The 23385-nt window shown below is 43.2% G+C and overlaps 2 protein-coding genes across 4 annotated transcripts; one reads left to right on the top strand and one right to left on the bottom strand.

Annotated features, from left to right (window-relative positions):
* On the top strand, positions 1–11088 carry LOC311340149 (sterile alpha motif domain-containing protein 9-like). 3 transcript variants are annotated; one of them, XM_084465021.1, is made up of 5 exons: positions 1–67; positions 4005–4169; positions 4702–4800; positions 4897–4951; positions 5075–11088. In XM_084465021.1, the coding sequence occupies exons 2-5, from the start codon at positions 4051–4053 to the stop codon at positions 9899–9901; spliced, it is 5100 nt and encodes a 1699-aa protein (XP_084321147.1). In that variant the 5' UTR covers positions 1–67; positions 4005–4050; the 3' UTR covers positions 9902–11088. The 3 variants fall into 3 exon arrangements, with proteins under 3 accessions (XP_084321147.1, XP_084321148.1, XP_084321149.1); XM_084465022.1 differs by having other exon boundaries at positions 4705–4800; XM_084465023.1 differs by lacking the exon at positions 4702–4800.
* A 628-nt stretch (positions 11089–11716) lies between these two features.
* Positions 11717–17721, bottom strand: LOC311341353 (E3 ubiquitin-protein ligase TRIM11-like). Its single transcript, XM_084466263.1, has 10 exons — positions 16997–17721; positions 16500–16671; positions 16279–16374; positions 15371–15460; positions 15049–15192; positions 14252–14423; positions 13443–13487; positions 13294–13320; positions 13027–13202; positions 11717–12771 (listed from the first exon to the last, which is right to left on the bottom strand). The coding sequence occupies exons 1-10, from the start codon at positions 17455–17457 to the stop codon at positions 12403–12405; spliced, it is 1752 nt and encodes a 583-aa protein (XP_084322389.1). The 5' UTR covers positions 17458–17721; the 3' UTR covers positions 11717–12402.
* Positions 17722–23385: the final 5664 nt, after the last annotated feature.

The following is a 23385-nucleotide window of genomic DNA, read 5'->3' on the forward strand; positions in this document are numbered from 1 at the left end:
CCGTATATCGGGAGCAGAGTGATTGCAGTCAGCTGGACCTGGGGACTACAGATCTATGGTTCTAGAGGTAAGGCCCTACACTGTAGTAATACTATAGAGAGGGAGAATGAAGATATCTGTAAAACATAGGCTACGTGTAATGTGAAATTCCTTGAAATGTAAAAAAGTCCTGTTTATCTTCATGGTTTCCTGTGGATGTGCCGTTGCCCATGGCCTACTGGATTTGATTGTAACACAGGGAAATTATGATATGCATGACGCAGTGGCGGGCCGTGTATTCCACACCTAGGCCTTCAGTGCTATCCTTCAGCAATCAAACGTCACCGTGACACCAGGGCTATAGGCTACCGTCTTTGTATTTGTATTTAAAGAAGCCACCCACTGCTCACGGTGACCTTTATCTAGAAGTGACCTCCAAGCTTCCATAGAAAGACATCAAGTCAACGTTGTCTTGAATGGTTGTGTTGGTATTGTTGTGTGTGTGTATCAGTGGGATAATCCAGGGAGGAGGGGGGATAGGTGAGTGATACCACAGCATTGCTTGCTTTTTTGTGGGGGTGGGGGATTGACTCAGTTTTCTGTGTTATGTTTTGCTTTCAAATAAATGTCCTTATTGTTTGATCTTTGTGTAATGGTAGTGTCACTATCCAATCATTTTCTTTTCCAAACAGATCATTCTATGATTCTCTCCTTCTGTACCCTGTAGTGCGTTTTTGCTGTTCTGCTTAATTTAATGATGCCACATTTATTCTATACACTGAATTTCAACTTAATATTTTTGTCACCATTAATCAGTCAAGAGCTTCTACCGAGGGCTCAGTAGATATTGTCTGTCGCTACTGATTTCAAGCTAGACAGTAGCTATTGTAAACATAGTCAGGTCAGAGTCAAAGTCAGGTCAGGGGAGCTCGCTCAACTGTTAACTTGTAGCCTTGACAACAACCAAGTACGTGTCACTGCAGGATAGCAAGCAGCAAAACCTGTAATGGACTTTAGAGCAATGAAAGTGGAATGAATTCTTTTGGAGGTGTGACTCGGGAGGTGATGGTCTCTAAGGTTAGACCTGGTTTTCACAACCTCGATTTATTATTCAGATTTGCATTCGCACAACCGGAATAATTTGAGGTAGGATATTGTAGTTTATGAACTTGCTGATTGTTTGCTGGTTTCCGGATTGATGTGATGTAAATGTAAATGTAAATTGATCGACAATTTAGTAGTGAAAATAATAATTTCACTTATGAAACTGAAATATGCATTTATCATGGCTGATAATCAGCCAAGATTGGGTGTATGTGCCATTGCTTCGTGTCCATAAATGATTTAATGGTAACATTAATCAAAGTGTTCACACAGAGATGAGCATCCTTAAATATTTTAGGAGGAAGAGGACAGAGGATGACCAGCAGGTCATAGGAGGAGAAGGTGGAGAGGAGGACGAGCTACTAGCTTACATAAGAAGGCCTTTGGCATGTCGTCAGAGTTTGTGTTGAAGCCAGTTCTGTGCTCATGAACATTTGTTGCCAGATAAAGGGATTGGCAGAACAGGGAGTGTCAGGGCCAAGACACAGGAGATTAAATATCAGATCACTGTGTAGGACAACTGAATACATTTATACGGCTATTCTCTCCACCATCAGTCTCTGCCACAGACTCTGATAATCTATTTGTGTTGTATTTTCATATGTAGGTCAATTAAAGGAAGTATGTTATGTCTATGGTATATAGCAGTTTTGGTTTTATTTGATGATGATGATACTTTATTGATCCCCCGGGGGAGAAATTCATTGAGGAAAATACAGCATAACACAACAGGAGAGGGGAGGCAAAAAGCAACATCAGCAACAAAAGCACATAGTCAGTGCACTTACAACATGAAAACACAAGACCTGCAACGGGGGGGGGGCGGGATAACCCAGTGCAGGCAAGCAGCCCTGCCCTTGTAGCTGCCGTTTTCTGGCGCTGGACACACAACACACTCTCCCACGCGTCCATCGTGTAGCCAGCTGAGAACGTTCCGGCAGGACAGTCAGGTTCCCCCGAACCCGAGCTTCTCATCGAGAAGATGGTGTCAATAGCGTTGAAAGACCAGTTGATCAATTCCATGATTTGTAGTTTGGAGAGCAGTGCGGAGAGAGTCTCTCAAAGTATAAGACAGTAGACGAGACAAGACGAGACGAGACGAGACGAGCGAAGCCGGGAAGGTCAGGGGGAGGAGATATCATAGCCCGTCTTTCTGTCTGTATACCCCTCTTTATACTCCCCCCTCCCCAGTCTGAGTGATCTCCATCGCATGTCACTGCACAGACCTTCTTACAACCACAATCTCTGTTCCCAAAAGTTTATTTTAAATATATATATATATATATTTAAATATATATTTTTTTTTTTTTCGGGGAGCATGCCCCAACCCCCCTACAATTTCTGTGTCCCCCCCAGATTCAAAATGTACTGTAGAAGCCCCTGGCTCCAGCCTTTTTATGTTGTTTTCTTTAGTCAGGATTGGATGTGAATACAGTGTGCTCAATTTCATTGAGTTCAGTTATTTTAGTCTTCCACCCCTGAGATGAGCCCTGGTTACTCATACTGACTTATGTTAAATAATACCAGTTAATACTACAGTCTGTGGCTGTCACTTTTGAGAAAATATTTGAACGGATATCAAATATCAAGCAACGTATTCGAATATATTCTAATATCTACGAGGACAAAAAAAAAAAAAAGTGACAGCCACAGACAGAAAAAAACAAAACAAAACACTGTAACGGAGATTCAATCACATATGTATACCGTGACAAGAGGAGACATAAACAGGACTTAGGCCATATCCTCTTTGTTTGAAACAGGTTATCAACTTATTCAATATCAAGTGCCACTATGCATATCACAAAATGAGGCTGCAATGAAAAACAAAAACGGAATCGGAACTGCACAGCGCAAACAATGACGTGACAACTTAAACAAGAGACAGCAGCAGGAGTACAAAGGTTTATAGCCTATCGCAAGAAATTCATTTCTTAATGTTTATTGCTAGAAACACCAATCTATCAACTTGATCTGGATCAAGTGCGGCTCTCTTTTTATTCACAGTGTTACGTGCGGCAGAGAACACACGTTGGGAGCGCACAGACGTGCCTGGCACCACCACCCCCCCCCCCCCCCCCCCCCCGCCTCAACATTTATTAATCCGGCCCTGGTTACACATGGTCACATGGTGAAATGACAATGTAATCGTTAACCGCTTGTGAACCGCATCGATAATGGCCAGTAGTTTGAAAACAGATCAGACTTTGCATACAAGGTACAATGGTATGTAAGTTGTTTACAACCAGTGAAAAAGTGCAAGGCACAATGATACACAATGTCTATCGACTGCAAACATTGGGCAGAAGCACTCATATACAACAAGTCACCCTAATGTAGCATTGGCAAGAAGTTTGCCGACACAAGGTATTTCCTAGTTCTAAAATAGAAGCCTAACTTCACCTTGAGCTGAGAGACTAGATTTGTAATGTGACTTAAAAGATAATTGGCGATCAATGAGTACTTATAACTTGAGACCAATTAAATTTATTTTCCTTGTGAAGTAAACATATTTGGGAGATTTGGCGGTTGGAAAAGTTTAGTTTAGTTTTGTCTGTATTCAATACTAACTCCAGTTGCTGCAGACTATACCCAGCTCCTCCATGAGGGTTGTCTTCTCAGGATTGAGGCACCAAGTACGGGCGTAGACGGGCATGCCCATTGTAGTAGTGTGGTGCTGCACCCTATGTTTTGTCCTCTGCATGCATTCCTGCTAAACCTGTTTTGTTGGTCCTATTGCTAAATAGTGTTTTTATTAAATACTTAATACTATCTTGTGACAATTGTTATTATTTCTATCACAACAGAACTCAACAGAACGAATATTTTTAACAAAAGCTACTTTTTAAAATAATGAATGTAATAATAATGGTTGTGGTGCACGGGATTTCATTTTTTCAATATTTTTTTATTTGATTTAGAATCTGAAGTGACAGCCCAGAGCCAGTCTCCCTGGAGGGGAGGAAGATGGAGGACGAGCCGGATGAAAGGGCCAGGTCCCCCAGCTGTCTCTCCTTGAAGAGTGACCGGTCAATGCCTGAACCGGTCAATTTTAAATGTCAGGAGACTGACCCACAACAAGACTGGTATGGTTCATAATACACCTGTTGAATGTAATGTATTTATTACATTTGATCGTAAAATCTAAACTAATTAGAAAATTACCATGAATTGCCAAAAAATGAAGGCAAGGCAAGGCAACTTTATTTATAACGCACTTTTCATACACAAGGCAGACTCAAAGTGCTTCACATATAAACATGTCATACAATAAAATAAAATAATAGATAAGTAAAAAGTAAAATAGATAGAAAATAAAGGCAAAGTTTAAACAAAACATTTTAGAAACATTTTAGAAAGTGAGAAAATAAAGGCAAAGTTAGTAATAAAATAAAATATAGAAGCATTGTAGATTTAAGATTTAGCAGAAAGCTAAAGCAAACATAAAAGTCTTCAGTCTTGTTTTAAAAGCTGTCAGAGTTGGGGCAAGTCTTAAATCCTCAGGGAGTTTATTCCAGCTATTTGTTGCATAGAACTACATATTCATGAATTTCAAATGTGAAGGCAAATTATAGGTCAACACACCGAAGTGTAACTGGATGTATTAATATATAACAGCAGCACTGGGATGAATACCACCGAAGACGGGAAAGCAGAGTCTGTAAAGAGCCATCATTCGATGGATATTCCTCCAACACTTCAGCAAGATCATGGCCGGTAAGTGTTACACAACCCCGGAGAAGGATGTGTTTGATGAATCCAATTGGCATTATATTCATATTTTTACATATATGGTATATTTCATGTTTACAGGAACTTGAGTCCAGCTGAATTACAGCCGAATGTTGGAGGGGCAGAAGGAAACCCGGTATGTTGTCTTCGTGAATCATCTTCAGACAGTAAAAGTGGTTATTCACTATTAATTCTTAATTCAAATAAAAAGTAAATGTACATTACTTCATACAAACAAAACATGCATGTGTGGTTACAGAAAGCGCTTGATGGACTACCACAACATATGGAGGAATGGACTAAGGAGCATGTGAAAGAGTGGCTAACTTACCATCTCAAGGTCCCACAGAAGATTGTGAGTTGGCTCTATGACCAAGAGTTGACCGGGTCTTGTTTGGTCTGCTATGAAAAACAAGACCTATTCGATTTAGGTGTCTCGCGAGCACCGGCCATTCAGATCCTACGGCAGGTAAAGAGGTTTAGGAGCCAGACAGACATGATCCAGGTCCATGACCCAAAGCATCACAGTCCAGTGACACAAGAAGTAAGCAATTGGCAATCAGCAGTTCTGGATTCAAATACAGATGTTGAAACTGTGTCTTCAGACAGTGGATTCTCAAGCCAAACTCCATCAATGCGGCTAGTGGAGGAACATATTGAGGAAGGTCAATCCAGAGGAGCTGGGAAGATGATGGATAACAAGACATGTTTCCAAGATATGATTGGGAATTCATCCAAAACCTCTGCAACCGGTTCCAACTTAGTGACTACAATATCTCCAACACGGCCCTTTGACAGCATTGACCAATCCTTCTTTTACAGAGAGAATGACAAACTTCCTCCTGAAGTGGGTCCGGGCAATCTACTGGACCCTGTGCATGAGTACCGCATTCTACCCAGCGTAGAGTTCTATGAAAAAGAGGTGCTTCATGAATTCATACAGGAAGTGTTCATTTTTGCTGCAAGCTGCATGAATTCCCGTACAAATGGCACTATTCATTTTGGAGTGAAAAGCCAGCCTGGAAAAGAATGTGGACAAGTTATTGGGCAACAAATAATTTCAGACAGTAAATTTAGGGAGAAATTTGAAATGAGTCTAAAAGAGTACTTTGAGGAGGAACACGTAAATGTTGCAAGAACATGTATAAGACCGCCTCAGTTCCTACGGATTCTGGGTCTTGATGGAACAAGCTCAAATAAGTGGGTGATTGAGGTTGATGTCATTCCATCATATTCTATGACACAAGAAAATGTTTTCTACACTTCCCTGAAAACAGCGTCAGCAGGAAAGGAACCACATCAATGTAAAACACAATGTCTGTTTGTTCGTGAGGGCCCAATGGCCATCAATATTTTGGCAGATCCTAATCCCAGAGTAACACAAGAGAAAATAAGAAGCATAACTGACAAAGTCAAGGTGTGGGCTTTGGCACGCAAATCTGCAGAAGAGAGGAATAAAAGACCACCCTCACAAGGCCATCAGGGGCAAAAGCTTAAACAACTGATAATGTGTGGAAGAGATACATTCGACGACTTCCAGCTCATTGTTGTTACCGACAAATGTCCCTCAAACCAGCTGGAGAACCTCAGCTTTCTAAAAGAAATGGATCCCTTTGCAGTGCTGGAATTTGACCCAGAGTCTGACGTAAATGGAACATGTAGTTTTTACCGCAAGGATTGCATAGCTAACCTTCACTACCCATCCATGTACACTACTGGAGAAAGTATTTCAGCTGTCATTGGAAAGCTCAACCTCTTTCAGCAAACAAGCTGGGTGTTCTGCAATGGAAGGCTAAATGAGGAAAGTATGGCTGATAAACCATTAGAACCCAGCGATTGGCTTAAGAAACGTTGTGGGGAAATCAACAACATGATTTCATTCCTCTGTAATCCAGCTCTGTTGTCTAAAGATAGATTACTGGTGGTCTTCATTCTACACTCAGCAGTCACTGACATCTCAAGCCCAATTATGGAGGCGTTTTGCGCAATTTATCGCACATTGGAAGGCAGCGATAATATGCTGTGCCTATGCAAAGACTCTGATGTCTTCAAGCAATGGAGGCAACTTATTGAGACACGTTGCAAAGTGGATATCACTAATAAATGCATACATGAACTGAGCCTGAATGAAGTTAACTGCACCATCCACAAGCTGAAAGGACCTCATACCCAGTCTTCTGAGAGATACCTGCCATCCACTGGTTCCAGCTGTGTCCTCTTGAGCAGGAAAGATGAGGAGATGATGACAGTGTTGGATATATTGAGTGAAAATGAATGTGAGAACACAGAAATTGAGACAGCTGAGTCATTTGGTGAGTTTAAAAGAAAAACTGAAGAGGGGTTTTACAGAGGGGGAAGAGTCACATGGTGGGACTTTTACCTCTCAGAGAGGCCAGGATGCCTGCCATTTATCAAACGAGACAAATACAAGGATCTTTATGAGCTGGTCACTTCCCAAGAGAGCTCGACATCCACATGTGTTATGGTTAATCTCTTTCATCACCCGGGCTGTGGGGGAACAACTCTTGCAATGCTTGTTCTCTGGAATTTGAGGAATAAATTCCGATGTGCTGTTGTGAATAACAGTATGGCACTGAACAACGAGGTAGCAGTCCAAGTAAAGAAGCTGTTGACATGTGGAAACCTGGACCAATCAGCCAACACACCTGTTCTGCTGTTGGTGGACAACTGGAATGATCTAGGGGATCTAAAACAGTCCATCCTCAATGTCCTTGAAAGAAATCCACAAAATACTCCAAAGATCATAATACTGAATTGTGAAAGATCCCAGTTCCCCAGAGAGTGCTCTAGAAAAAGCTACTTTGAGAATGTGTTTATCACAAACAAATTGTCTGACAAGGAGCAGAGTTTGTTTTCTGAAAAACTGAAACAACTCAAGGAGCAACACATGAAACCTGAAACATTCTATGCTTTTATGATTATGACCATGAATTTCAGTGAGACCTATATCACAAATTTGGTGAACAACACTCTGAAGGATTTGGATGAAACTTCCCAAAATGGCAGACTGATCAGTTTTTTAGCATTGCTGAACACGTACATCGATGGATCCTACATATCACTCTCTTTATGTGAGGAGTTAGTCGGCATACGATTTGAATTTTGGAAGAAGGAAACACTTGAAAACAAAATGAATCCCTACTTCACTTTGCTTATCAACTTCACTGTTGAAGAGCACGGTACCTACAAGGCAGTCCGATTCTTACACTGCATGATTGCCAGAAGCTGCCTTGACCTCTTCACTCAGAAACACACACTTTCTCACAGTGAGATCATTATTGACATGTTGCATTGTGACCTTCTTTACAAAACCACTATGGGAAAAGATTCACTCGTCCAAAACATCCAAAGTATGCTACTCAAACGGAACAGGAAAGAAGAGGGAGATGATAAAGATACATTATTTTCCCCTCTAATCGAGCATATATATAAGGATGAGACACCTGAAAAAGTCGAGGAAGTCTTACGTAGGGCAACTTTAACATTTGAAAAAAGTGCAACATTGCCACAAGCTCTAGCAAGACATTTCTACCTTAAAGCCAAAGACTTCACATTGTCCCTTCAGTGGGCAAAGGATGCACTTGACAAAAAATCAAACTCCTACATCGCAGATACACTTGGCCAAGTGTACAAGAGTCAACTGAAAGAAGAAAGCAGCCACCTTGAAGACCTTAGCCCGGAGGTCCTTGACAAGTCTCTTAAATTAGCATCCAAAGCCATCGATGCTTTCAGGCGCTCACAGGACCTAGCTGAGCGGGAGCAGACAGTTGAGCGGGAGTCGGTTGACCAAAATGATCCACTTTACAGAAAAAGGCAACAGACCTACAATATGTCAGGCTACAGTGGAGAGTCAGAAGTCATTCTGAACATTCTTCAGGTCATTCAAGGTGTGCCTCTTTCCACCATCAGTGAAAGACACAAAAAAGATGTCATCCTACAAATTTTCAAAGGGAACTTACAAATGAGCAGCTTTCAAAACAGTGAAACAAATGCTCACTTCATAGCTGTCCTAAGAGATCATGAGAAGTTTTTGGTCTCTCTGCAGCCAAGGCTAAAGACCATTTTCTGTTTGTTTGAGGAATACTTTACATACATGAAACCTAGGTCGTTGGAGAGGGAGTCACTGGATTCTAAAAACAAATCAAAGCTGCTTGAGTGCTTTAAAAAGTACATCCAGATATTCTGTCTGTCACAGGAGGAGAAAACAAAGGAAACATCCAGTAACCGCAATTTAGGTGAAGGCCAGGAGGAAATGGATCAGAGACTTTACCTAGAATCAAAACGTGCTGACACTTTTGCTGGAATTCTACAGATGTTGTACGACAAGCATGGGGTTGAAATGGAGAGAATTCTTGAAAAATTGCAGTTTCTATATGACAAAAAAGCATCTAAGTCATCAACATCAGACATGATCAATTTCGTACTGGCAAACATCGTCCTTCACAGTATCAAGCCAACTTCAAAACTGCTGAGAAAACATGAAGAATTGGTCTCCATTGTCAAAAAAGCACTGCAAATCGAAGGGACCAATTCAAATCGTACAGAGCTGTACTACCTACCCATGCTGCTCATGTGGCCCCCGAAAGGCAGCACCCCTCTCGACCTAGCAACATACCAGAACATCAGTGCCTATGTGACATCAGCCAAGAGATCTTATCATCGGCGATTTTCCCACATGATACACTCAAGAAGTCCCATTTCTCACTTCTTCCTTGGGAAGTCCCCTGGACTAAAACAAATAGTTTCTAAACGGAGTCTCGATCAAATTGTCTCTTCAAAGCAAGACCCCACTCTCAGTGGCAAAACAGGCAAAACCCATTATCTCTGGAAATCTGGTGTTGTATGGAAAGACCCTGACGTCCAAAAGATGCTGCTCCGCGTTAAAGGTAAATCTGAAAGCCGTGGCATTTACATTCATTATCCCGGCAACGTTAAAATACCAGTGCGTCCAGTTTACCTGGGAGATATTCGCAGTGGTGGCAGCCAGGAGATAGTATCTTTCTACCTTGGATTCAGCATGGAGGGACCTGTGGCCTATGATATCAAGTATGAAAATGACCCATAAGAATATATAGGTCAGCAAATAACCCGACCCCACATTGCAGGTGGACCTAGATCTCTTAGACTTGACTTTGCTACTGACATCATATAAGTACATAATGGATATGATATTATGTCCACAACATGCAATGATCTATCTGCATATCTGAGTGTGTGGAAAATAAATCAAGGTTTTGAATCGCATGCTGGCCTCATGTATAAAGTCTTATCAGAAAGGCATTGGTCTTTGGTCATTGTAAATGCATATATATTTTTTTTTATTGAGGCCTCTTTTATGTACTTGATTTGTACTTGGTTTGTGTTATTATATGGAACAATTATTACATATTGATAAATGCATTGTTGGATATTTTTTTGTCTTTTTCTATTCACTTCATAGAAATGTATATTACAAACAGGTTTTCTTAACAATGCACTGTAGAGGTTTGTTCATAACATGACATGACCTGTAAATCGATTCAGCCTTGCAAATGTATTTTTAAAATGTTTTTATTTACTATTGTGTACCTACTATGGAATATATATACGGATATATGAAATATACTGGAATATACTTCCTGATGAAAAAAAAAAATGAAATTTTCTATTGACCTAATATATAATTAATTTGTTTTCTTTTTACATTGCGATGACGAGGCATGTACACCATACCATCGTAAAAGTATAAGAGTTCAGAGTTCACCTAGACTCTACATAGCCATTTAGTCCCTTATTTGTCCGTTGCACTATTGTTTGTTGTACGTCCTGGCACTTAATGAACGCACTTAATGCAGGTTGCATTCATTCTTTGTACTTAATTGTGTAGCATGTACTTAATTGTGTTGTGCATGCATGTTGTGTAGCATGTACTTAGTTGTGTAGCATCTGCAGTAGCTAGCTATCACTGCTGTGTACGGGGAATGGGGTCAGCCTGGCGATTGTTAGTACTTGCACTTGGTTCTATGAACATCTTTACTGTACCGACGGCGATATATTGTTTCACTTCTTATGACAAATGTACTTATTGTAAGTCGCTTTGGATAAAAGCGTCTGCTAAATGCCCTAAAAGTAAATGTATGAATGAATTGGAAGCTACTTTATTTTTAGGTCAATCAAAATCTTTGATATTCAGGTATTCAAATGTATTTCCATTTGAACAAAACATAACAGAATGCATTGAGATGTTCAGATGTGTCATTGATTAAATACATTAAAAACAGGCAATCACTGAATGACTATCAATATCAAATCAATAATGCTCTTACTGAAGGTAAGCACACTAAGAATAAAAATAAAGTATACTTTTTAATATTTAAATATTTGTATATAATATGTATGATGAATCTTTAAGGTTTGATTAGGCTGATAATGACAGGTTAAAGTAAAATTGTAATTCTGTTTATACAAGTCAAAAATGTAAACTCTTATACCACTAAATTAAAATTATATTGCAGTATATAACTGTTTTTTATAACAGTTAAATTAAAGTAATTTTTGAAATATAGCTGTAGTACATGCTGATAGCTACAAATATAAACAATACTATAAATGATATACCTGATATATTGTATTTTGAAAGTTTCACTTTCTTGGGAAAACTTGTGTTAACTATACAAGGGGGCGTGCTTGCCCTGTGTAGAAGAGTGTTAACACTAGTGTACCACACTGCCCTAGTTGCACTCTTGCCAAAAACACCACAGTGCATGTAAAAGAGAGCCAACGACGAAAAAAGGGGAAAAAAGGAACTGATCTCAGTGAATTTGCAAGGTGGAGGAAACAAAGAACTGTCCGATTCTTGACATCCCCAGTCTGTTGGCTTTGAGTGCTGGTAACAAGTGGGAGGGGCCACGTGGAGACAAAAAGCACTAGCAACTGATGATACACATCGTCACTTTAAAATAACTTCAGTAGAATCAGTGCCAAGTAAAATCATTTCAGTACAGGTTTATTGGTGATGTTTAGAAACACAGTTGTCATATTTAGCCGGACTATATCATGCCCTATGAAACAAACTCACCCTGTCCCTGCTTTACTATTTAGATATGCCAAAAACACAATCAGTTGTTTTTCAAAACGCTGAGATCATTGACTTTGCAGAGGAAAAGACACTTAGTACAAAGTCTGTCTTTTCAATTGTCCTCATGCGGAATCGATCCATAGTTCTTTCCAGATTAAAGTACATGTACTTACAAGTGTATTCATTAAGCAGTTGTTAAGGTTCTGCATAAGGCCTGATGGCCCAGGGCCTCTTAAAGTCACATCGGGACAGAAAACCGTCCCCAACGGTACAGTGCTCAAACATTTGATGTATACAAATTACAAATATATATATTTCATTTATAAAGTTCCCCCTAGTGGATTTTCCAAGAGCACAAACTGCTTCAGTATTGGACGGCAGGTAAACAACGACAACGACGACAACAACAACAGTGGCTTGAGTAAAGAAGGTGAAGAACCTTTGAGTGAGCGCCAGTAGAGAGTGTCTTGAGGCCAGCGGCTCATTCTCTTCAGCGTTGAACCCTGAGTCTACTCTGGGGTGGCGACGGGGCATATGACGAGCGCCGCGTCGTTCTGACCTGACTTATTGGTGCACGGGCTGAAGAAGGGGTGGATCACGTCGCCGAAACGATCCACAAACGTAAAGATGAGCCTCTTGGCCTCCACGTCGAAAAACGACACCTGTCCTTTATCGCAGTCGACAAACACGCCGATGCGCGAGGGCCTGAGGCTGAGCGCCAGGGGCGTCGCCGGCTCCGTGCGGAAGACGTAGTCCGTCCGGTCGCGCAGACTCAGGAACCAGTAGCCCTGCGCCGGACTCACCGTGATCTTACCCTTCCGGTTGACGGAGCGGCTGGCCACGCCCAGGTCCCAGTCTGTCTTGTCCCCGACCTTCACCTGAGGGACAACAAGGCCCGGTCAATGTCACTACAGACACGCACGCACGCACGCACGCACGCACGCACGCACGCACGCACGCACACACGCACGCACACACACAAGGATTAAGCCTGGTCACTGGTGCGAAGAAAAGGTAAATACATCAAAGTCAGAATAAAGCCATACAGAAAACACAATCATGTGTACTTCAGACCAGTAGCAGTCAGGGTGGAAGGTGTGTGTGTGGGGGGGGGGGGGGGGGGGGGTGCCCACCTCCCAGTAGTGTCTCCCCGACGTGAAGCCCTGCCGGCCCAGGACACACACCACGCGGTCGAAGCGCTCGGCCGTGTCCAGCACGGACTGGTGCCGGTCGCCGCAGCACACCTGCTTCCCGTCCACGGCGATGACCAGCCGGGGGTGGGCCGTGTTGGGGTCCAGGGTGACGTCCTCTGGCAGAGTGGAGACGGGGTCGGACTACTACGCCCAGCCATTCTGGATTTAGATGAAGTGTGTTTTTAATGTGTGTGTGCGTGTGTTTACCTGCATATTCCTGGACCCTTCTCACCTCTGCGGAGGAACAAGACACATGGTTTTACCACTAGACCGCCCTGCTGTCTAACAGGCATTCAGTGCCTTCAAGTTAACTGGTGGTTTTAAAGTGTGTGGGAAAGTAAAGGTCAGAGACTTACTCGGAATGATCCGGGGAACAGATTGCTCTGAAGAAGCTTGCTGCCCTAGTTCATAAAACGTAAAACACGTAGTTTACTTCAGTTCTTTGCGTACAGTAACATATGCAGCCAGCCCTAAACCTTCCTGATGCTAACCGACTGACTTCTTTCATTTCCCTGAACACATCATCTTCAAATGTTCAACGGAGACAACTAAAGGTTATGCAACATGGCGACAAACCGCTAAACAAGACGCTTAAAGTCTCTCTAGTTCTACAATGATGTAATACACACATGTTAGTGTAGATTGTGCGTATGGATTTGTCGCATTGTGGTAATGGAATTGAAGCGCTAAGAAAGGCACTTAAGAGCTAAGAAAAGCACTAGCTTAGAAAGACAAAGAGCCTAGAAGGGCAATACAGAGTTAGACAGGCATACACCTCTGGGCAGCACCAATGGTACAGGAATCTTGTAAAGACATGCATGGCATGCGTTGGACAGCTTGATGAATTATTCACCGTTAGTATATCAGCTATTATTTGTGTTTATTAGTAACTTTGCCTTTCTAAAATGCATTTTTATTAACTCTGCCTTTCTAAAATGTTGTTTTTTAACTTTGCCTTTACTTTCTATCTATTTTACTTTTTACTTATCTATTATTTTATTTTATTGTATGACAATGTTTATATGTGAAGCACTTTGAGTCTGCCTTGTGTATGAAAAGTGCTATATAAATAAAGTTGCCTTGCCTTGCCTTGCCTTTCATGATAAATAAGCCACAAGTCCTGGATATGGTAAAAGGTAGACAGACGTCTGAGGAGCCTGGGTACCTGTGCTGCCGGCGGTCCTCAGCACCAGCTGCGGTAGTTTGCCGAGCTCCTCCCTGTAGCGGTCCATCATGTCACTGACGGTCTGGAGCAGAGACCCCGACGTGGCCTCACAGTTCAAGTGGGTCTCCGACCAGTTCTTGGTCTGCGGGGGGCTGGCGAGAACGGGGAACGTCTAAAGGGAGGGAGCAGGGTTGAACAGATAACAGGTAACAGGTCGTTTGTCTTTCACTGTTCACGTTGCAGAGTGCTTTCAGAGTGCTATGCTTATGAAGGTCCGGATCTTTGAATCTGCACACTCCACTGAGATTACTGACTGTGGTCTGGCCTCATGAAACAGAGGCTGTAAAAAATATATATTTAAAGAACCAACTACTGCTGCTGGTTGATGCATCAGTGTTGACTTAAAATGACATTAGATTCAGGTAGTAACGATGATCTCTATAATCTCTAAAAAAGTCAGGGAAAGTCGCCACCCCTGCAAATCAGTTGAAGTGGAGGTGATGTCACACTGAAGACAGTGTTTGGAGTAGACGATTCTGTCTGACATCAGGCGAAGCCCGTAGAATATAGAGAAAAAACACAGTTACTAATAAACTATACTACAGCTCAAATGCTTTGATATTGTACATAATTACTTTAAATATGAAATGATATTTGCATTTTGATACGCAAGATAAGATGGGCATGGGAAGACAGAGAGGTCATGATATGTTTTGGTAGATAGATCCATGGGTCCATCGGCCTGCTTGTTTTTTGGTTTTGTATCCATTGCCGTCCCCCCACCCCCCCAGCCGTACCTCCAGGAAGGCGATGTAGTCGTCGGTCTGCGCCAGCTGACTCAGCGCTGCGCTTTGTTTCTTCAGCTGGGCTATCTCCAGCTCCAGCTCCCGGACCAGAGCCTGGGCTCGCTGCTCGGCCGAACGCCACCGCAATTCTATTGTCTAGGAACAGACGGCGACACGCCTGGGCTTCAGTGTTGAGTAGTGAGATGTTAAAGGAGGAGGGCCACCAGAGGCCACCAGAGGGCACCAGAGGGCACCAGGGCCCAGCCTGGTGGGTTGGTATACTACTGTGTGTGGAAAATAACAGAAAGTGTTTAAGTGTGATGGAGGTGGTTACCTCCAAGACTTCTGACTGACAGCGTTCCACACAAGACACAAACTGGGAAAAGACCTGCACACTGCCTGCCGTCTCTCTCTCTGCATGCACCTGGATCCAACATAGAGAAGAGGAGGCTGAATCTGCTTCCATCCATTCATACACACAGATATGTATATTCATATATACTTAGTTATTTAGCTTTCATCCAAAACGACGTACAATCGAGGGTAAGAATAATCAAAGAATTAAGTTGGAGGTTAGGGTTAGGGTAGAATGGCCATCAGAATCACAAAGGTGTGTGTGTGTGTGTGTGTGTGTGTGTGTATATTTATGAAGTAAATTCAATATGATGATCAATATGACGGTAGAGAAACACGTTTCACTTCCCTGTAGGGAGACTTTACATAATGATAGAATATAATCTGAGCCGGTCAGTGGCCACAAAAGCCCTTCTAGAGGGCTTACATTGAGCAGCACTACCGCCCCAAGGGATCACACCGCTGAGGAGTTCTGGCTCAATACTGGACCCATCTCAAAGATCGCTGCCTGCATTAGTCCCCTTAGAGCCCAAATGATGGGAACATGGGCTCCAGGTTGAGAATCCAGGGGTTTTCCTTTAAGCCCAGCTACTCTAAAGAGAAGGTAAGTGCCTAACTCTGTGTCTGCAATCGTATCCTCCCCAGAGGAACAGGGGCCATGTAGCCACTTCAGCTCGTTGTTTGCCGCCATGGTCTGGTACAAAATGAAAGAACTCCAAAGAAGACTCTATATCTAACTAGGGGTCAGGTTCCTGACCGCCAACCCAAACGTCTACATCATTGTTCTGTCATGGACAACAAAATCACTCAAGTTCATCTGTATTTTCCTAGAACAAGAAAAACAGAGTATGGACCTGATGAGATGTAGAAATTGCAGACACTAGAAACCTTTATATCTCTCAGCGCTCTCTTTATTTCCTCCATTTTCCTCTCCCTCTGTGTGACCAGGTCCTTGAACTCCCCCTCGGTGGTCCCCAACTGGGACTGCAAAGAGAGGAACGTGGAACAGCAATGGTTTCAGTCAGTCCCAGGGTCTTCTGCAACGAGGCCATTTCACAGGTTTGAGTTGAGGTTTGAGCCTCTCCCCGCCTCCCTCCCCACACACACACCTTCCTCATCTGCCACTCCCTCTTTGCCAGGGCGGCGCTGTGGCCCTGGTGCTCTGCCGTCTCCAGACAGGAGCTGCACACGCAGACCTGGTGGTTGTGGCAGAAGTACTCCAGGCCTCGCTGGTGAACGGGGCAAAGAGGCACGTCGGCGGAGGAGTCGGCCGGATCGCTCCTTGAGGGGAGAGAGAACAAACCGAAGTACCAACTCGTCATGCAACAATCTGATGCCATCACCGAGTGCCTTTCGGTCACGGTCATACTTCTGCTACGGAGTCTGGGCAGCTTTCAACTCCTCCACCAGACGCTCATGCTTAAGTTCTTGTGTGTATTTCTGACGGCTGGAATGTGTTTTTTTTTTTCATCTGTGGAGCCGGTAGGACTTGCTCGTCGGAATGTAAAGCAACATAGATAACATCACACGAAGGGGTCATGTCCACCGTCGGCAACCTAATCCCTTGACATAACCATGTGCTGCACCCCCTGCGCCGTGCGTATACCTGCCGGAGAGATGCGACGCCTCCTCGCGGCCCTGCACGGGCTGAAGCCGCAGTTTCATTTCGGCCATCATGGGTCCCGGCATCTGCCTGGACGGGCGATGGTGCTGAGGAGGTTTGGCGTTGCGCAGCCCCTCTTCTCCGCCCTCCCTGGAGGAGGATTCTCCGCCTCTCGGCCCCCCCCTGCCGGCCTCCGCCTCCGGCCCCGCCTCGGACAGCAGCTTGAACTGCTCGGTGATGTCCTTGAGGACGCGGTTGATGTGGAGCTCGGGCCGCCTGCGGTACGACTCCTTGCAGATGGGGCAGAGGAAGGCCTTGTGGCCGGCCACCTGGTCCCAGTAGCCGGAGATGCAGGCCAGGCAGAAGCTGTGTCCGCAGGGCGTGGACACGGGGTTGGTGAACACGTCCAGGCAGATGGAGCAGGTGAACTGGTCCTCGGACAGGAAGGACGCCACCGATGACATGGTCGCAACTTGAGCACACACGGGGAGAAACAGACACTGAGGAGGTTAAGATCAAGAGGTCATTACTTTTTAGTACTGTTGTTGTTTGTGAGTGTTATAATGAGCAAAGTTGTATAGGAAATGTGCCACACAACGTAGAGTAATTCTATAAGTGTCAGGGAAGCTTAACCCTCACTCGGATACGGACATCAAAATACACCACTGCTCAGATGGAGATCCACACAAACACTGTGTTGATGATATAAGACTGTAATTAAGGAGTAAAATGAGTAGCCTCTCCTACACACTGAAAGTGTGTCGTGACTAATTGTGTGGATTAAAAGAACATTCTGCAAACACTTTTTGTCCCAACATGAACCCTCCCACTTTCTGTAGTTGCCAGCACTCACTCAATAACAACCAGCAGCCAAAGCCAAAAGGCTAGAGTCCTGTCACAGCTGAAGGCTTTGGGCATGTAACTAACTCCACTAGTGCCATGTGTGAGGTGCTCTGAACAGGGAAAACACGCACCCTGTAGTAGCTAGAGGTCAAATAAACACATTATTTTACTCTCTGGCCAGGTGTAAAACTTAAAAAATATAAAATATCATGTATAGGGTTAAATTGAGTGTATGGGATGTTTTTTTAATAAAAAGCACGTACGATTTATCACTCGCACACACGCTTTATAAGTCGCACGCGCTCGTACGCACACTTTACTAAAGTGTGTGTGGGCTTAACACGCCCTGCCCTATGCTGTTTGGGGGGGGGGGGGGGGGGGGGGGTGATGCCGTGGCAGAGTTGCGATCTGATTTTTATAAAGACAATGGAAGAAATATAAGGACGGTATTTTGGGGCCCCCATCGGACCTGGGGCTCCAGGCAAGTGCCTGGTTTGCCTAACAGTACGGTCCGCCCCTGGAAACAGTGTTGCATTTCTAAATGAATATAGATGAAATGCAGTTGATTCTAAATATTGAGATGCATGCTTTGTATGTTTACAAGAGAGAGAAGCGAGAGTAAAGGAGCGAAATGGATGTCACAGCTGTTAATGATTGATGTGAAGCAGTAGCCGCACATGCACGCACAACTATGTGCCAACATCCATCTATTCACAGTCCATTCCACATAGCAGTAATGTGTATAGTAATACCACGTTGCGTTTCTTATGAAATGAATACAATATAAGATTCCTCAACGCAGACTAACATATACATACACGTATACACAAATGTATTTTTGCATTGTCGTGGATAATCATTTGTATCATATGTATTTTCTACAGCGTTAGGTATGATCAAAAATAATGATCGGGTTTACCTTTCATCTGAAAAGGACACACAGACACACAAACTATCTCTATACGTAGCAAGTTATGCCCTGTGGCAAACAGCAGTGACACAGAAAGAAAAAGATTGACTACTGATTATGCAGCCTAGAATTAAGTTGCATTAAGATAGTTTACGAAAGACGTGGTTGATTTGAAGATTTTGAAGATTCTTATCATTCAAATGACTGACAACTGTTGTTTTGTCGACATGTGGTGTACAACTTAAGGTACATAAAGATCAGACAGTTATGGTAAATAATCCACAATGAATTAGCCATTGGGGATTTTTATGTTTGACCAAATTACATGACATGTTATTTGTTCAAAAATAAAAGAATGATTACTGCCAATAAAATAAAAACAATATAGGATTTATTGACCTTAAATGTTAACTTTCAGTAATCTTTAACCATCCGTTTTATTGGGTTGTTGGCCTGCCATCATGCACACACACACACTCGCACACGCGCACACACACCCATGCATTCCTCCCACACATTTTAAAGACAGGTCCTACATTTTCTGTTAGAAGTAGCCAAACCATTTCTTATTTGAGAAATAGTGCTTCTCAACTGAGATCTTTTCAATGTCCTCCTGTAGGCTTAGCGTTACACTACCAAGATCCTGTTTCTCACGTGTGATGAATGAGACTTATTGTCACAGGTATGGCCTCATGCCAGGTTCCTCTTACGGTGTTGACAAGTTTTGCGTTTCTCCCTTCATTAGTACGTCGACTGTTCGTTCCACTTCAGGGGCAAAGCCTGATGTTCTGCTACCACAACAAAACGCTGAGCTGACGCCGGCTGAGATGTGGTTCCTCTGAGCCGGGTGGGGAGCGAGCACAACTCACCTGGTTATCTTGGTTTTTCCTCTCTCTGGTTATTCTTTAGCAACGTGCAATCTTTGTATTCTGAATATGTTTGTATTCCATGAAGCACGCACCTGTTGAGTTCCCCCACTGCCTTGGAGCCACGCTTGGAGAACACACTGTGTGTGTTCGCTCAGGTTCCTCTCAGGTGTGTGTGTGTTCGCTCAGGTTCCTCTCAGGTGTGTGTGTGTGTGTGTGTGTGTGTGTGCGTCGCTCTCCTCACCACTGGAGCCCTGGTCCGCTCACGCCCTCCATTCCTCTCCTCGTCCCGCCAAACCGGCTGGACGGGTGCACCTGCTCACGGGAACCTTCTGGAAATATCTCTCTCACCTCTTCTCGAGCACGTTCGGACGGTGGTGTTGTTGCCTCTCACTCTGGCCTGCTCTCTCTCCCTCTCTCTCTCTCCCTCTCTCTCTCATGCTCTCTCTCCCCCTCTCTCTCTCTCTCTCTCTCTCCCTCTCTCTCTCTATCCCTCTCTATCCCTCTCTCTATCCCTCTCTCTCCTGCTCTCCCTCTCTCTATCCCTCTCTCTCTCCCATGCTCTCTCTCCCCCTCTCTCTCTCTCTATCCCTCTCTCTATCCCTCTCTCTCTCCTGCTCTCCCTCTCTCTATCCCTCTCTCTCTCATGCTCTCCCTCTCTCTCTCCCTCTCTCTCCCTCTCTCTCTCCCTCTCTCTACTCAGCTCTCTCACCTTAAAAGGAAATAGGCTGCTCGGATCAAAAGGTTAAGAAAAATGTTTATGGGAGGTATGTCAAATATAACTTATAATATAGAAAATATAGCTTACAAAGGTGTACAAGATCAGATTGAACATGTTTTAAAAAGTAAAACTATATAAAATACTGACAGTTGTATTGTGCAAAAGAAGCATACAGGTGACTTGACATGAATGTGGATACTGATGAGCATGTTGACGTAAATGCCAATCAACCTCAGCAATGTGTAGGCCTACGTGCCACGGAATGATTCACAACTCTCTTGTTTTGGCATGAAGACAAAAGCAGGAGCAAAAGGCATCATTGGCGAGGAAAAAGAGACGATGTCAGGGAACAGATAAGGGAAAAGGAATGCGAACAGAGTTGAGGCAGAGTCTGGCTCCACTAGAATCAACAGTTCATGAACCAAAGAAAGAAGTTGAATAAGCAAGCTGTTTTGAAATACATATCCTATATATATTACACATATGTATTGATTTCTCTGATGTCTGATCGGGCATTAAAACCTCTTTTCGGTTTGCACATGAAACAATGTCCCACCTTTTGTTTCTTAGCTATTATATAATCATGTAGGGTAAACAGTGTCTCTGAAGAGGCTGATGGTGTGTGGAGGTGAACTCTCTTCCCATGGTTCTCCCATGCATCATTAAATTGAATAGTTTGCAGTCAAGTCTTAATTGACTCCTACAGTCAGGTGCAGGTGACTGGAAACCGGTATTTCACTAAAAGACAGCTGATGGATGTCATTTCTAAGAAAGGACTCAAATAAAAACTCTTTAATCGTACCAACAGCAGCATGAAACCAGCTCTGTAGACCCCCTAGAGTGAGTTAGGAGCGATCTAAAAATAACAATGAATTTTTGATATCATAATAAAATATAGCTTTTAGCTTTTTGGAACTTTACATGAGTCTTTAGTGTAATAACACCAGTAAGCACTGTGTTATAAACAATGTAACATTGTTTTACCTGTTAGTGGCACAGCATGTTACTAACTACACAGCATGGTTAAGGGTTAAGGTTAGGAATAGGCACAGGAATTAAGTGTTCACATATATATATATATATATATATATAAATAGAAGTATACTATATTGCAATCTTTTTACATTATATACAATGCCAAAACATTTTCAAACTTCCTCAAAGTCATTACCTCATATGCAAATGAAAATCTGAGACTGGATAAAAAAATAAAAATACTAATACCTGTAGTCACGATAAAACAGTAGTCACGATAAAACCCATAGTCACGATAAAACAGTAGTCCTGATAAAACCTGTAGTCACGATAAAACCTGAGCTGTAAAAGAAGGGCCAACACATCCTCCTGTGGGAGCATGTGTGCCGTTATCCAGGTGGCCAAGATGGGAGGCCGAAAATAAGCTAACGACGAATCAACATCACTCTGGATGCTGCCAGTTTAGTTGCGTTGGGTTTCCTTCTTTCCTCTGTGCTCTCCCCCTCACTTTGTAGTCCTGTCTGTCCGGCCTCGATTATGGGTTGTCCCAAGGGGATCAGCCAAGACAGACAGCAGTACAGCTGAAAATATGACCAGAGCAGAAACACTGTACCCTGTACCAAACAGGTCCAGAGTGAACGTGATACCCTGTACCAAACAGGTCCAGAGTGAACGTGATACCCTGTACCAAACGTACAGGGTCCACCTTTTGTTCTCGAAACAAGAAGCATACAGAATGGAACTAATGTGCATCCTAGAGTAAACACCACTAGAACAATGTTAAAGGTCACATGACACGCCACGTCTGGTGGCGTGTCATGTGATATAACTAATGAGCTGTAACTAATGAACTAATGTGCTGGAGCCTATGATGTGTAGTTAACATGTGTTGGAGCCTATGATGTGTAGTTAACATGTGTTGGAGCCTATGATGTGTAGTTAACATGTGCTGGAGCCTATGATGTGTAGTTAACATGTGTTGGAGCCTATGATGTGTAGTTAACATGTGTTGGAGCATATGATGTGTAGTTAACATGTGTTGGAGCCTATGATGTGTAGTTAACATGTGTTGGAGCCTATGATGTGTAGTTAAAGGGGTAGTTCGGCATTTTGGACATCGGACCTCATTTCCAAGTGAGCCAGTGTGTTATTTATCATTGGAGACAGTTTTCAACATGTCGATGGGAGCTGCTAGCCTGCTAATAAAAACAGTTGCACCGACTCCACAGTACACCTGAGGCAAACCAGTTATAACGCCGGACTATCTATGTAAATGTCTGTGTTGATAGAATAATGTTAGAAATAAAAGTACCCTTGCATCGCATTGCATTCAGTTTATAATCCCTGAAGTTGGAAGCAGGCTACGGCAGCGGCGGACTGATATTACCTGGAGTGCGCTTCTCTGTTTACCTTCTGCCAGTGGCAGCTGCTATATATATATATATACACACATTATATATATAGGGACTTGAGCCGCTTTAAACAGGAGAAGCTCCTTTCTACACCTGCAGATGTAGCTCTAATTGTTGCCACTAATGAGAACAGTTTGTAAAGCCGAGGCATTGTACTGTCCAACTCCATGTCTTTAAGGAACACCAAGAAATCACACAGCTTTCCCCTGTCACCCTGCAAGTCCTGATCTGAATACAGGACTTGAAGATCAGACCTCAGGCTCCCTGAATCAAAGAGATGGCCAACTACCTATTAAACTTGAACAAGGAAATGTGGGAATTATGTTAAACTGAAGCAAGGAATTGTGTGAATAAGTGTATGAAATGTACGATGAAAATTGTCTAGCAATTTCGCCAAGCAAATATCAAGAAATAGGTTGCAGTTAGGTTAGGTTGCAAAATCCGCGATGGGACTGAGGACTGAAGACAGCTCAGGCGACTTTTTAATAGTTCAAAATCGCTGTCAATCAAACGCCAACTCTTTTCAAGTCTTTCGCAGACCCTCCAATCATCACACAGAAGCCCAGCGTCCAGGCCAGCCCACTCCTCCATTCACCCCCAGAGACGCTGAGCGTCCGTGGGAGGGACATAACCGCAGCATTATCCAATGACCGTCGACTTTCGAC

The sequence above is a fragment of the Micromesistius poutassou genome (genome assembly GCF_964030765.1).
Source record: "Micromesistius poutassou genome assembly, chromosome: 3".
NCBI lineage: Eukaryota > Metazoa > Chordata > Actinopteri > Gadiformes > Gadidae > Micromesistius > Micromesistius poutassou.